The sequence below is a fragment of the Perissodus microlepis genome, chromosome 13, assembly GCF_051167445.1.
Source record: "Perissodus microlepis isolate ML-2025 ecotype Zambia chromosome 13, ASM5116744v1, whole genome shotgun sequence".
NCBI lineage: Eukaryota > Metazoa > Chordata > Actinopteri > Cichliformes > Cichlidae > Perissodus > Perissodus microlepis.
The window spans coordinates 12,802,966-12,818,554 of NC_140473.1; the positions used below are offsets into that span (position 1 = coordinate 12,802,966).

The following is a 15,589-nucleotide window of genomic DNA, read 5'->3' on the forward strand; positions in this document are numbered from 1 at the left end:
TGTACACCATAATAAGGCCTACAAGGCCTTCTTTTCATTTCTGTCTACTTACATAAAACAGCATGGAATGAATTAAGGTGTCTACAGGAAGGCAAACCATTGTATTCAGTTTTTGACTGAATACATCACATGCCCCTAAAAAGCTACCAAGGTTGTAAATGATAGAAAATAGTTGATTAAATATATGTTATTTTTGTTTGAGGTGCTGGTCCTCTGAGATAAACCTTAAAACATTACTTAACAAGCTGTTTCAGACATTGTTTTGGTGTGTGGGTCAGATCGGTCTATTCAAGTATTTGACATGAACAAAGGCACAGTTGCCTCAGAGGTGCCTGATGCCCACAGCAGAGCCATCCACTGCATCACACAGAACAAGGTGAGGCGATTCGACTGTTCATGTGAAAAAAACTACCCTTGTTATGTATATGCATGTATTTGTCTTGTGTAATAGTAATTCCATTCGATTGTATCTTTGTCTAATACTATTATATATCATCTTGTTAATCACTTAATACCCACCAGCTCACCAGTGAACCACTTAGCGGTAAAGTAATATTTTGTCCACATGCTAAACCAGAATTGTTTCAGAAACTGGAAGATGTTGCTTTTTAAATCAAATCTCTTATATGTATTTGGAATTCTCTTAAAATATTTCCATTTGGGTATGCGGTATATTTGAAAGTTCAATTTAAAGAAGTAGATGTGAACCCAGCTTTATAACTTCCTGTATGATTATTTCAGCCTTTATGCATGATCGTTTGTAATTGGTTACGTTGTAATGTCAGTCATCACAGTGTATATAAGCGACTTACAGTATGAAAGGACTTTTTGATACCCACTAGAGTCTTTAAGTGTGGAGTTTGTATGTTGTCCCTGTGAATGCATGGACCCTGTCCAGGAACTCCACCTTCCTCCAATGTTTGTCTCCTTGTGGTGTACTGGTACGTCGTCTAGGGTGTACCCCAACTCTCGCCCTGTGACACCTGGGAAACACTCCAGGCTCTAAATCAAGTGCTTGAACAATTTATTTCCAATTGCTTCTCATTTTAGCAGATAATGTAAGATAATTTAAGACAAACAGCTTTAGGTGTAAGTGTTGTGTAAGTTTAAGTGTTTAAAAATGTCTAACCAGACAACCCAATCCAAAAAAAGGTTCATTCTGGTCATGTGGATGTAGCTTTTCCAGTTGGAGAAATATTTCGTCACTCATCCAAGTGACTTCCACAGTGTCAGTTGAGGTTTCCCCAACCTTATAAACAGTACATTTGCATAATCATTGACTCTAGCACAACTGATTAATAATGGGCTGACTGCAAATTGTCATGACCATTGGTCACATAAATGGCCTCCTTGACTCCCCGCTCAAACCAGCATTCTTTTTGGGATGTCCTCACCTTAGATAATTGAGCATGATATCACGGCAAAGTGTGTAACAGATAGTCCACCATCTCCATTTCACACATGAACGCATGCCGACGTTGCAGTAAGTTGCAGTCACGTGCAGTGACAGCCGAGGGAGATATTTTATTCCAAGCAAACATGAAAATAATCACAGGGGAGCGTCTCCCCCTGCTGGTAATGCAACTTCTGCATGCGTGTCCATTTCACGCTTTGCCTAGCCAAAGCGTGAAATGGACACGGTGGACTGGCGTGTTAATTACATGTTTTGTCATGTTACTGGGTTGAACCAGATACTTATTCTTGATGGCATTACCTTGGCCCCCAGTAACGCTGTGAGGAATTCTGGAGTCATTTTTGACCATTTTTGTCCTTCAGTGTGTATGTTAAATAAATATGTACGACTACCTTCACACAATATTATCTAAAATTAGAAACATCCTGTCTTAGAGTGATGCTGAAAAATAGTCGATGCATTTATTACTTCATTGTTATCAGGGTGTCCTTAAAACCCCCTGAGAAAAGCCTTCAGTTGATCCAAAATTCTGCAGCAAGAGTACTGACAGAGATTAGAAAGAGACAGCATTTTTCTTCCATCCTGGCTTTTCTTAGAATCAAATTTCAGTTCCTTCTCCTCACATACGGGGTGTTGAATAATCAGGCCCCATCTTATCTTAAAGACCTCATAGTACTGTATCACCCCAATAGAGCAGGCTTACTTTCAGGCTCCTCTTCTGTGGAAACAGCTCCTAATTTGGATTTGTAAAACAGACACCATCTCTACTTTTAAGATTAGACTTAAAACTTTCTTTTTTGATAAAGCATATAGTTAGGGCTGGATCAGGTGACCCTAAATTCTCCCTTAGTGCAATAGGCCTAGGCTGCTCTCTGTGTGCTTACACACCTCTCTGCATCTAATCTTTAGTTATTCATTTCTGGCTCTCTTCCACACTGTGTCTTTTGTCCCGTCTTCCTCCCATCACCCCCAACCTGTCGCAGCATATGGTTCCCCCTGCTTGAACTTGGTTCTGACGGAGTTTTCTTCTTTCCACAGTCGCAAAGTTTTTGCTCACAGGTGGTTGTTTGATGTTGAGGTTTTCTCTCTTCCATTGCAGGGTCTTTAGCTTACAATATAAAGCACCTTGAGATGACTGTTGTGGTGATTTGGCACTATATAAATAAAAGTGAATTGAATTCAATCATTGCTTGGCCTAAAGGGACAGAACTCTTTACTAAAAAATATTTTTCACCCTAAACCATAAACATTGCACTTATCCTGATAATGATAGTATTCTTTAATACAAATGCATTTTTTTGAAAGGCACATATTTAAGTTTTTATGTTGCTGAGCATTGTCAGATCTTTTTCACGTCTTTTCTCATTCATAGTCTGACTAAACCTAGCCTTAACCTCCAATCTTTGATAGAGGCAGAGACATCTCCTCAGTCCATATGCAGATTGGATGACGTTGAGATCTAACTCACAAAGCGAAGAATTTGCTTGACTTGGAACCGATTACTGGTGTGAGCCTCATCTTCCATTTTACCCTTGAAGGGGCTACTATTTGGCAGATGTAAGGCATCTATGAGTGTTTCGCAAGTTACGTAAGGCACAAGACACGGATCGTTTTTGAGGCAATAAAAGTGTTAAGTTTGTGGTGTGAATGAAAAAGGTCATGGTTAAAAACAAAAATCATGGTTATACAAACATTTCCGTGACAGACAGACAGGACATGCCATCATCAGTATCATTCATCTTGAATGTTACTCCGTAGCGCAGGAGGATTAAGACTGCCATAGGGGATGGCAGGAGGAGATTCCATGCTGGATGATGGCCTTGGAGTAAAGCTGTTCCATGATGCAGTCTGGGTTTATGTGGCCTTACTTCCACATCACTGTCTTGAACCAATCTGGAGTCAATTTGTTGGTGTCTAATAAGTAGACAGCTTGGGCCGGCGTTCACATCTATTATAGTGCTATGAAGAATATTACATCACTCGCAGTGAAACTATAAAATTCATTTATTCAAGTCTCATTTATTTATTCAGCTTATAGTTAGCATTTTTATTGCCTCACATGTTACAGTGATATGGAGGGACTGGTATCTCTACATACAAGAGTCATAAGAATGCTTGCCAGCTTTGTAACAGCAACAAACCCATTAACTTTTATTATAAAAAATATATAAAAATAATTACCTATTGTACAGATGCTCATGTAACTTAGTAGATGCAGAAAAGTATATGTTTTGGTGTGAAGGAGGCTTGTACCCACTGACCCTTAGATACTGACTTTGGTCACATTTACCTTAACTTGCTTTAGACTCGGGCCAGCCTGGATTAGCTAGATACACTGCACCTTGTGGTATGGATGAAGTGCATTAAAGCATTCAACTGGAATTCACTCTTGCACACAGCTGACCTTATTCCTTCAGCCCAGAGGTGCTTGTTCTTTGTCACGCCAGCTATTGTGTGCATTACATTGCGGAAAGCCTGTGGTGTGTTGTTTTTAGCTTGGCTATTGATGTCACTATGGGATTCTCCGCCTGGGGGCCTAAGGGGGCTTTGGGTGCCGTAGGATTAGTAGCATTGGTCCTGCTTGGAGTCTACACACATTTTTTCCCTTCACTATTGGTTTTCCTCCTGAGGCTCACCAAACATCAGGAACTGCATTTTGAGAAGCAGCTTTTCTTACTTGAAATTTCCATCGCCTTTTTGACAAAATTCACCTGGAACTCATCACAGCGCAGGACTTCTCGGAAAAAAAAGAACTGGAAATGCCCTCTCAGGCTGCCGTTCTCACACTTTCAGTGGAAATCTAAACAATCCCCCCCACCGCTTCTTTCTCTCTCTAACTCTTTTTCTCTCCGGCTCTCCCTAAGCTTTTCTCTCTTACACATTTACCTATAGCATTCAATAAGTTGGTCTGAAAGAGCTGTGTGGAATAGATGGATAGATTTGTAGTAGAAGTTCTTTGCTTTTCTATTTAACTAAAAAACAGTGATGACACAAAGACACTCCCACCTAACCTCACTTTTGCTTCCGTTTTTTGTTTTTACAGCCCAGCATGATTTTTTTTAAAATATCACCTTCTGTTTTGAAGTAGTATACATTATAGTAATAGTATAGTAATAAAAAATTTAGGGGGAAAAAAGAAGATTTATATCCATTTTCAGCTTGTGCTGACTAAGCTGTTTTGTTCATTGTGTATCATTAAAGGGATCAGCGTTTAGCTCACAGGCTCCAGATTCATACAACCTCTTCCTGACCAGTGCTGTCACTGATGGTATGAAGATTTGGGACCTTCGAACACTTAGGTCTGTATTATTGTAACATATTCTGTGCAATTTGTATTGAATGTACTCTTAATATGATCATAAGGCAAGGAAAATGGTGCTTTATAATCTACTGTAGTCTACTGTACTCTCTTGCTTCTTAAAGGGAAATCATGTTCAAAACCTATAAGCACTATTGTATCATTAGCTAATGCATTTACAGTAATTGTAAATTACTGTAAATGCTGTAAATGCTACTACAACAATCTTATGTAGTAAATGATTTACTACATAAGATTTCTTTTTGCAAAAGTTTTGAGCAAAGTATATAAAAGATCAAGTAACCCTGATGTCACAGATCAGTTTGTCGACTTCTGTTGTTTTTTGTTTTGTTTTGTTTTTAACATTTTAGTTTTTTAAGTTGGTAAGCACTGTAGCCGACTTTCTAGATGGTATTTCACGGGTGGATCACAATCTGATTGTACTTTTCGGCATTCATATTTTCAACACCATGAGCACTGTTGTATCAGTAGCTAATGTTCTCATTGTTGTACCTCCTCTGTACACATTGACAACAATTTGAACTAAAAATGTCAAATTTGGAGTCATCAGTATGAAAGAATTCTTTTCAGATGCCTCTTCATCTTTTGTGCTGCTCTTGTCTAGTTTCCACTGATTTTTTTTAAGGGCATACTGCACAACATGTACAGACATGCCAAGTTTTCAGCTAATAGCTCTGTTGGAATTACCTTGTTAGTGCAAAAATACTATTTTAGATCTGCAAAATTCTTTTATCTTTAGCATTTTGATAAAGCCAGATAAAGAAATGGGAAGAAAATGTGTGTCTTTGCAACTGGCTGCTAGTAACAAAGTGCCAAAAGATAAAGATGAAGACACTCCTGGTCATCCCTTGATTTAGTGGCTTTTTTATGCTTAAATGATTCATAGGCCAAAGTTAAGTGGTTTAACAAACAAACAAAAACAAAAACATTCCTCTGAAGACAGTCAGGTACAAGCATTGGACTGAAGCCTGGATAACTCTTGCACAAGACTACTTTAAGAAAGGATTAGAATGTCTCCTTGTTAGCAAAATATAAGGAAATGAGGGCTAGCTCAAGATTTTCTCCTAATACTATACATTGAAGGAAGTAATAGTGATCAATATGCTTGGAAATTCTGAAAATTTCTTTTTCATTATGAAATTATTTTGCCAAAATTTGTAACATTCCTATTCAACCTTTATCACCTGTTGACAAACCTGGATGAAGGTTGGCTTCTGAGTCTAGTGTTATTTCACCAAATCCTCCAGATTCTCATAAGTCCAAGAACGTTAGGGAAGAAATCATTTTTATTACACTTCTTTTGTTGAGACTTTAAAGATGACCTTACATTCGACTAACTTCAACATTTTCTTACACAAACATTCCTCAGTGATTTGGATTTTTTTTCCTTTCTTCTTTTTTTTGGGCCGAGTTGAACGAGTATTTCATCCTTTCATGTCTGAAACTGCTTCCATGTGTAACTCCTCTTCCGTCCCTCCATCAAATCTTAATGCTATCTGATAAATATTTGTGGCTCGTTTCTAGGTCAACCCCTCATTTTAAGAGGTTTTTATCAAACATCCCTCAGTACGCAGAGTTCTTTGGAGGTGAAACATACGCATGGATGAAAACAATTAACGACTATTAACCACAAAACATGGCACCAGGCCACTAAATAAATATTTCAGTCTTGTTTACTGCTAATCAAAGTAATCAAATCAGTGTTAAAATTGTTTATCAAATATCTTTGCAGGGACCCAAAATTCGAAGTTTACTAAACTTGTGGGGACCAACAAGTCCCTTATGGGGACAAAATCTATCGCCCCATAAGTTTAAAGGCATTTTTGAGACTCAAAATGTGGTTTTAGTGTCAGGGATACAATTAGGTTATGGGTTCGGAATAGGGTAAGGGTTAGGGCTTTGCATTCACTTTTGATGGTTAGGGTTAGGGTAAGTGGCTAGGGAAAGCATTTTGTCAATTAGATGTCCGCGCAAGGATATGAAAACACGACTGTGTAAGTTTGATGAACTGACCCTTATATGTACCGGGACATTTCAGATATGTGACACAAATGTTGTCTCTATCCCATGATAATTGTAATGGCGTTAAATTATTTCAAAGGAAATGCACAATAGTTAAAATGGAAATGTCTTTTCATCGAAAAATTTTATACGATGATGCACTGAATTTGTGCTGACAAGCAGAGAATAAGATTACTCAGGAACTCAATCAGACCAGGCATATTCTTAGAAGGTGCTGATTAAATAAGTGGTCATGTTTCATTTGACAGCTGCAGGATTGCCAGGACAGCTGTTGTCCATCAGCACGTGATGACCATGGCCACTTTGCCAAACAATTAGTTTAGTATACTGTATAGATCCACTATATTGGTTAAAGTACTTTTAAAGCCATAACCTTTCAGTCACCACTTGTATTTTGATATGTATGCAATGTTCCAGTTGAAGGGTGTACACACCAGCATTAAGCATGATTCAAAATCGATGACATGCTGATTCTAAAAATAGAGAACAGATGGTGATCTGCTTCTCTTTCCATAATTTAATCCGTCTGAATCTATGTGAAGAAATACATAAACAATGTATTTACATGAAGTACTATTAAGAAAAAGCCAGCTCTTATCTGATATGCTCTGGGGCAGTTAAATATTCTGAAATGTATTGGCAGAATATAATGAGCTAGGATTACCCTGCTGATTACCTTGATGACTGACACCGAATACCCAAGTGGATTCAATAACTGTATCGGCTCTCACTCAAGAGGATCATACCCTCTGGTGTAGTGATCTGTAAAATGCTAGATAGTTATCACTTACACAACATAGAGTGTGTATGTGTAACTCATCTTCCCTTCTTCAGTCAAAACATTAGCTTCACGCTCTGCTAAAGTGTTTTTTAAAGTGCAGTAATGACAATTTGTGTAAGCACTGTTGTAGCGCAGAAATGTTAAGATGTAGTAATGTTGCCCTAGAAATCAGAACAGGTAATTCCCATTTATCTCGCTGTTCATCTAAATAACTTGTGCTACAGTATTGTTTGGCCTGTTTGTGCTGTTGAAATTCAAATGATGTTTCTATGAGGTATTTTCTACGAAAGAGGATTAGGGCCACCGGAAAAAAAATTGGGCAAGTCTTTTTTTTTTTTTTTCTTCTTTTCCAGAATTTTGAGAAAAAAGTCAGAATTCTGACTTTAATCTCAAAATTCTGGGAAAAAAGTCAGAATTCTGAGAAAAAAAGTCAGAAATCTGAGATTAAAGTCAGGATTCTGAGAAAAAAAAGTCAGAAATCTGAGATTAAAGTCAGGGTTCTGAGAAAAAAAAGTCAGAAATCTGAGATTAAAGTCAGGATTCTGAGAAAAAAAGTCAGAAATCTGAGATTAAAGTCAGGATTCTGAGAAAAAAGTCAGAATTCTGAGAAAAAATAATTCAGAGGAAAAAGTCAGAATTCCGAGAAAAAAGTCAGTCTGGAAAAGAAGAAAATAAAAACGTGAACACTTTTTTTTCCCAGTGGCCCTAATCCTCTTTCATAATTTTCAGTGCATAAATACAAAAATTGGTTTTGTTGCTAGGTTGTTGCTAGGCAACACTATATAGTTATAGTGTATGATTTTAAAAATAGCTTTTGTGGATATAAATAAGACTTTATCGTCGTAAATTTAAATTGATAAAACACTTTTATATGGTGAAGATGCACCTGTAACCATTGCTGATATAGATAAGAACCTTCATGGGCCTAAAATGTACCTGCATGTCAAGTTTGGCTGCTAAACTCCTGATCTTGTAGGAGTTGATGAAAAATGAAGCAAACACAGACAGAAAGTTTGTGTATTATAAAAGAAAAGAAGTTTTTTTGTGACGAAAAAGTTCATTATTTAAGAAATAACTGTTCGAAATCTTTCTAAAATCTGAAGAGGAAAACCTATGGACTGTCCCATCTTGTTGCTTCTGTTCTGTCATATGGCCTTTTTATTGAGGGCTACATGAGCAAATGTCATAGTCAGCTGACAATGTTGTCATCCTGAAAAAAATAGATAATTAAGTAATCCCATTGAATACGAGAGAAGAGCAATGAAAGAAAGCATGCCATTAAACTGAATCAACAGTTTTCTGGCACAGTCTTAGCACCAACTCAACATTATAAGTTCCATAAAGTTCTGGTACTGGGTATATCAGATTTCTTTATGGTCGGTGAATATGCCCTACTTTTAGCCCAACTTAATGACATTAGCATGTGAATGTCAAAGACATGCTCTCACCAGATGCTGTCAAAGCACTGGCCTGCCAGTATGCCAGCCCATATAGAGGCACTAGCTTAGTTACCTGTTAGTGGCATTGCAAAGACATTACATGCCTTTGCAAACCAAATGAAACAGCACAGAAGTTGCATGAGGGAAACATTTTTCATTAACGAAGTCTCTTTCCTGTGTTTTCCTTGAGTCATGCTCAACTCCCTGTGCTCAGCTGGTTCAGTTGTTTGTAAAGCAGTCCACGGAGTGCCGTTCTCCTTCTGTTCCATATATTTTGCACCTTCAGCTCAACGCTTCAGCATCGTAATGTGTGCACTGTGAAATAGCATGCATACCAAAGATATCCCAGTCCCCAAACATTTATTTTAAGTTTACTAGACCCAGTAAAACCTTTTAGATTGCCTTATAACATACAAACTAATATAAAGGATCACTGGTCAAGCATCAAGTTTGTCCGTCACATAAAGTTGTTTGAATTTATTAACATCAGTGATTTCTTACCACTGTGTGCTTCTTCTTACCAGGTGTGTACGGCGTTATGAGAACCATGTAAATCGGTGCCAGCCCTGCTCTTCAGCCGTTTCGCCATGTGGACGCTTCATTGCCACGGGCTCTGAGGATAACTGTGTAAGCAGTCTCACTGGGTCCATCAAAGCCACCTGTATACATTGCAAACAGATAAAAAAAAAATTTCATCGTAGGGATTAAAACATTATAAAGTGAAACAGAAAGATTTTGACCTTTTGCAATATCTAGGCTGTTCTTCATCTTGCTTTTTCCTATAAAAGTTCAATTCAGGTTTATTTATATTGCACCAACAACAGTTGCCTCGAGGTGCTTTATAATGTAAGGTAAAGATTGTACAATAACTGAAAACCCCACAAGTCAAACAACCCACTACAAGCATCCATTTGGCAACAGTGGGAAGGAAAAGCTCCCTTTTAACAGGAAGAAATGTCTGGCAGAACCAGGCTCAGGGATGGGCAGCCTGGTTGAGAGTGAGGTCAAAGTGTCAGATGTTTTGTTTGATTTGTTTATTGATTGATAAAGTCTGCATAGGTTATGCAGAACTAACGTAAAAAGCACTTAAAAGCAGAGTTGGCTTTCTCATGTCATCGGACACACTGATCAAGTGCATCTCATGTCCTTAAGAAACAGGAATAATCCAGCAAAGACCTGACACAGCACCTGAGAGATGGCCAAGTATTTTAGACATAATATAGACATAAAATAGATATACATGTCCTGGTTGTAAAACATTTGTGTTACCTGATCCTGCTTGGCGAAATGCCCATGGCACAGGTATTCAGAATGGCTTTTGGAGGAGTTGGTAGAAATGGAAATTTAAATTGTACCGTTACAGGACACTACAGGTAAGATCACTCAAACTGGTGTTAAGAAGGAAAGCAAACCAAACACGTGACTTGTGCACTGTAGAACCAAGTGGTTCAGTTCAGGACAAAGAAAAAAAGCTATGGCCTTGGTTTGGCAAAATGTGATGGCTTCAACAAGACTGATTCTAAATCCACTAATTATATAATACCTCTACTCATCGCAAAATCACTGAGACCTACAAGATTAACTTTAAAAATTAATTCCCAAACCCTAACCTTCTCATATCTCCCAAGATGCCGTATCTCCTCACCGCCTGCTCCCCCGATCCTCCTTCCTATAGATTCACTTTCAGTCTCAGACTTGCTCGCATGGATGCCAGAGCTGTCTCACATGTGGCACCCTAGTTTTAGAGTTCTCTACCTGCTAATGTTTGGCTAATAAATGTTGTCACCCAAGTTAAAACTACAACATAACTGACCTTAGGAAGGTAAAATAGCAGCAAAAATGATTAATATCTTTATCAGTTTTACCTCCATTTAAGGAAAGGACTGTTTGTGCTTGACTCAGAGATTTTTATTTGGATTCAACCCTTTTTCCAAAGAAGTCAACATTCATGTTGAAGCACAACTGTTTAATTGCTTTTCCAGAGCTTGCCTTACTTTCAAGACATTTCCAGAAGACAGCCTCCCTTTTCCTTATCCATCTCTCTGTTCTTCTCGTATACGTGCTTGTTGAAAGCAGTGGAATAATATATGCATGCTGCTGATTCTTATTAATTATGGGGACTCAGCACAGCACAGACTTTTGCATCTCTGTTGAGATCGGTCATTTCCAGCGTTTCTTGGAAACCGGGAGAGTATACGGTAGTGAGCTACATCGTATTTATTTGTAGCTGCCTTGAGACTTATATGAGCCAGACACATTTGTACTTGTCTTAATATATCAAAAAGCAATCATGGAAAAAAAAAAAGGAACCTGAATAGCCTAAAAAAGACTCCCTAGATCATATTACACATTTTCCAAAAAACTTAGCCCAAAAGTAACCGAAGTGGAATATCATTTTAGCATGGCTGATATTAAGCTTTTCTGTATACAGATGAAATATGAATTATTTCTTATCATGAAACTGTGACTTAATTATCAATTTATTAATCAGAATATATGCTCAGTGATATATTGCAAACCCTCCTGACCCTGGGCTCTGCTCCGTTTCAGTTACTATTAACATAAACTGATACATCATGTGATCCATGTGATATTAAAACATTCCTAAGAGAACTTTTTTCTTCCATATACCTAAATCCCTTTCAGGCATCACACACTTCATAAGCCTTAGACAGGAGTCACTCTTTTGACAGGATTCAATTGAAGCAGGATTTTTTTTTTTTTCTTTTTTTCGGGGAAACATGATACAAAACAGCTGCAGGAATTTGATGAGTCTTCATCTTGTAGCAGACATCTCCACATCTGTTTTTATCTGTCCTTATGGCACTGAGGTTAATGCACTTTTCTAAAAACTTACTGATTATATTTAGAAAAAGCATACAATAACAAACTTTCTGTTCTAAGGTCTCAAATGAAACAGATGGAGACACTCAGTACGCTAACGATTTTTGGGGGTTTTCTTTTTTAAATCAACGAGAGGAAGTATAAAATCCACAACTCCCACAGGGGTGATTAACAATTCCTAACTACCTCAAAGCAAAATACACTAGTAACACGCAGTATCTGCAAGGCTTTGTTATAATTGGTAATGGCAGCTTGATTTTGAGATGTTCACTATTTTGAGATCTGTCTGTGCAACAAACTTCAGTATGAGTATTTATGCTTTAACATTAAAATTTACACTTACACAGTTTTTAAAGCTGAAAATCAGCATCCAACACTCAGGTGTTTAAAGTGACCTTCTTCATCACTGTTTACCATTATTTATATCACAGGTTATCCGAGCACTCGGGAATCAGGAAACTACTCAGTAAATATAAGAAGAAGCATAGGACATAAAAAGAATGCAAACCATTTTTTGATAAATTACAGATTTTGTTAATTACTGAAAAATTGCTAAAATTCCGTGTTTATTTACTCTGTTGAACTTCAGTTATTTTGAGATTAGTCCAGCACGAAGGATGATTGACTTTGGCGTGATTTTTAGTGTCTGCTACATGTCTGATTTCTGGACAAGCTTTAACCGCTTTAATACTCCCGTTTACAAGAAATTTGGGCTTTGGACATTTACCCCTAGCAATCAATCTTGGCTGGACATTTTACTATATACATGCACTGTATATTAAATGTCATTTGTGTCTGGAAGTACAAAAAAAGATAAACATTTACCCTTGAAGCTGAAATGATACTCAAGTTGATCTGCATTATCATCATGCTCGGTCAGAGCATAATTGTGTGTTGTATGTACAATAGTACACACTAAGCTTCTGTATACATTCATTATGTCCTTAATTGCAGGCCTATGTGTATGACATCCGTAGCAGCAACTATCTCCACAGATTACAAAACCACTCAGACACTGTGCTTAATGTGGCCTTCAACCCTGCTACTCCGCAGGTAAGACTCTGATTACTGTTTGTTTTTGTGTATAGATAAATATGCAATGATGTGCCTCAATAAAATATCTTTGCTTCATATTCCAATGAAAACTGAATGATCTCCTCTGGGACGACTTATTAAGGTGTCTTTGTCTGTACTCACTGCGTAGTATAGTCAACACGATACTTTAAATGTGACAAATGATTGACTTGATGTCACCTATCAGTTTGTGGATTGAACTGAGTTTAACATTTTAGCAATATTACCTTTTTTTGTAGGGAGCTAACCCTAGCTAGGTTACTGAGCAAGGTAGCCTATGTAACCATGCAGTTTATAGTGCGATATCTACAATACTGTACAAAAATCTTGAGGTACTGTTCATTTCTTTACATTATGCTATGAAAATAAGAAATAGGTGCAGCATTTTTTTTTTTGAAACATGTGAATTCATGCAAGCCAAAAGTACAGATTCTATAATTCCAGTGATTGAAAGTCAATTTTTGGTATGACAATCATTATTCTTCAACACATCTTGAACTCCTCTTTATGTAGTCTTCAGGAATAGTTCTCCAGGCTTCTTAAAAATATCTAAAGCTCTTCTTCTTTGGATGTTGGCTGCCTTTGATTCCTTTGATTCCTTTGATTCCTTTGATTCCGTAAAGATGGACGCAAACTGCTTCAATAATGTGGAGGTCCAAGCTCTGGGAAAGCCTATTCATGACTGAAAGTGTTCCATTGATGGTAATTTTCTACATCCATAATTCCATCAGTTTTGACAATAACCCTAATGCTACTGGCTGAAATACAGCCCCGAGCCATGACAGAGCCTTCTGTGTCTTACAGGTGGCTGTACCTCTCTCTTTACCTCCTTCATACATACAACAACAATTCATTGGGGTGCCAGTTTAGCTCAGTAAGTTCAGCAAGCCTCCCATATATTATAAGGCTAATGCAGAGGTCTGGTTTCAAATTTGCCCCAAGGCCATTTTATGCATTCTTCCCCTAGTCTTTCACCCAGCTTTCCTGTCTTTTCTGCACTTTCCTATCACAATAAAGGCTAAAAAGCCCCCATAAAAATATTGGATTTATCATTCCACAAGACCTGTTGGCACTGATTTTTAGTCCAGTTCTTTTGTAAGTTGGCATAACTCATCCTTTTCTCCCTGATTCTCTGTGACTGGTAGCAAAGTTTAAAACTGGTTCCGGTTAAATTGTCTGTGATGCATAGATACAACACTGGTTCATCCCTTGAGTTTGGGAGTTTGGTATTTCTTTGCTTAAATGATTCATAGGCCTGTGTTAAGTTGCTTAACAAACAAAGAAAAAACATTCCTCTGGTGGTTAGGTTCAAGGGCTTTCAGGACTGAAGATGAATGAAAATGAGCCAACGAAAGACTACACACAGCAGGGAACCAAAACACTGCAGCCATCAGACCTAAATAAGCAAAAGCAAACAAGCTGGTTTCCGAGCTGGTTGATTGCTGTACACAACGTAACACATCAAGACAGATTGCTACAGGATCTTTTGTCATTTGTTTTTTTATCTTTGCTTCCGGTAGCCACATTTTCATGTCTGATACATCTAAGTGTTCAGTCTGGATTCTAGTACCACACCGAAGACTGGAATTACTATAATGGCACTTCAGCCAGTTTTATTATTGGGGCGTTTCCCATTGAAGTGATCATAAGTCAGCAAAACTCTGAAACTAGAACTTCCTGATCCTGCACTTGTTTGACTGGGATAAAACCTTACAGAATCCAATCCTTGGAGCCAGGGCATAGGTGCATATGCATGCAGGAATCTTCAGATCATAGACACTGTGAGCTCTGTACTCGATAGCGTGAATCGTTTAATGCTAAGTTACATCACCCACGGTCAAAATGCCTCAGTAATGAAAAATCATGTGACCTGTGATATCTTTACTCACCTGTGACTCAAAGCTGCTTTCAATTAAAAAAATTATTGAAAGGGTTTAGTTTGTGCTGTCATCCATCCATCTTCTTTTGCTAATGGTTAGGCTGGAGCTTATCAAAGTTATCACAGATCGAGATGCAGAGTACACCCTACACAGGTTGCAGGGGTTGTTCTGTGATCTATGAATTATTAAAAGTTATCCACAAGGATTTAAAACTGTTTGTTATCTTTGCCTGGCCTGCCATCAATCTAGAAGAAAACAATTCATGGAATGTGGGGAGTTGCACCAAAGAAAACAGAAAAGATATGTGTTTACTTTGAATTGCCATTACAGTGCTGCTTTATACCAACATGCTTTTAGTGACTAACAACATATCTAGTGCCTTTTTAATAAAGCAACGCATTCCTTTGAAAATATCCAAAGCAAGAATACTTTTAAAAAATGTTATAATATCACAGCCTTTGCTGAACATCTTTTAAGATTTGTTGACTGTGTTGTCAACTCAAGGCACATGTTTTAAATCTGCATGTCCATTTTTGTAACTCAATTCAGCGAAACTTTGGAGCACAATGATACATTCAGATTTCCCAGCTTGAAAGTGGAAAGCTTGGTTCATAGCCATTATCTGGCTGAAGTACAGTGATCTGCAGAGTTTGAAGACACACTTCATCAGTCAGGGCGTGCTTGCTCAACATTACTATTTCTGTACATTTTGTTTTACTTGATGGGACAAATCAGAAATTCAGAAACAAGACATGTTGAATCAATAGACTGGATCTTTATCTTACTTTCCACCACAGGTGTCAGGTTGTAGATTGA

General features: G+C 37.7%; 1 protein-coding gene across 1 annotated transcript in view; it reads left to right on the top strand.

Annotated features, from left to right (window-relative positions):
- wdr27 (WD repeat domain 27) overlaps nt 1-15,589 on the top strand; it is a 47,103-nt gene that overhangs the window by 17,044 nt on the left and 14,470 nt on the right. Inside the window, exons 20-23 of the mRNA XM_084949295.1 lie at nt 255-376; nt 4,616-4,713; nt 9,500-9,602; nt 12,774-12,872. Coding sequence (XP_084805421.1) covers nt 255-376; nt 4,616-4,713; nt 9,500-9,602; nt 12,774-12,872 — 422 coding nt within the window. The remainder of the gene's footprint in view (nt 1-254; nt 377-4,615; nt 4,714-9,499; nt 9,603-12,773; nt 12,873-15,589) is intronic.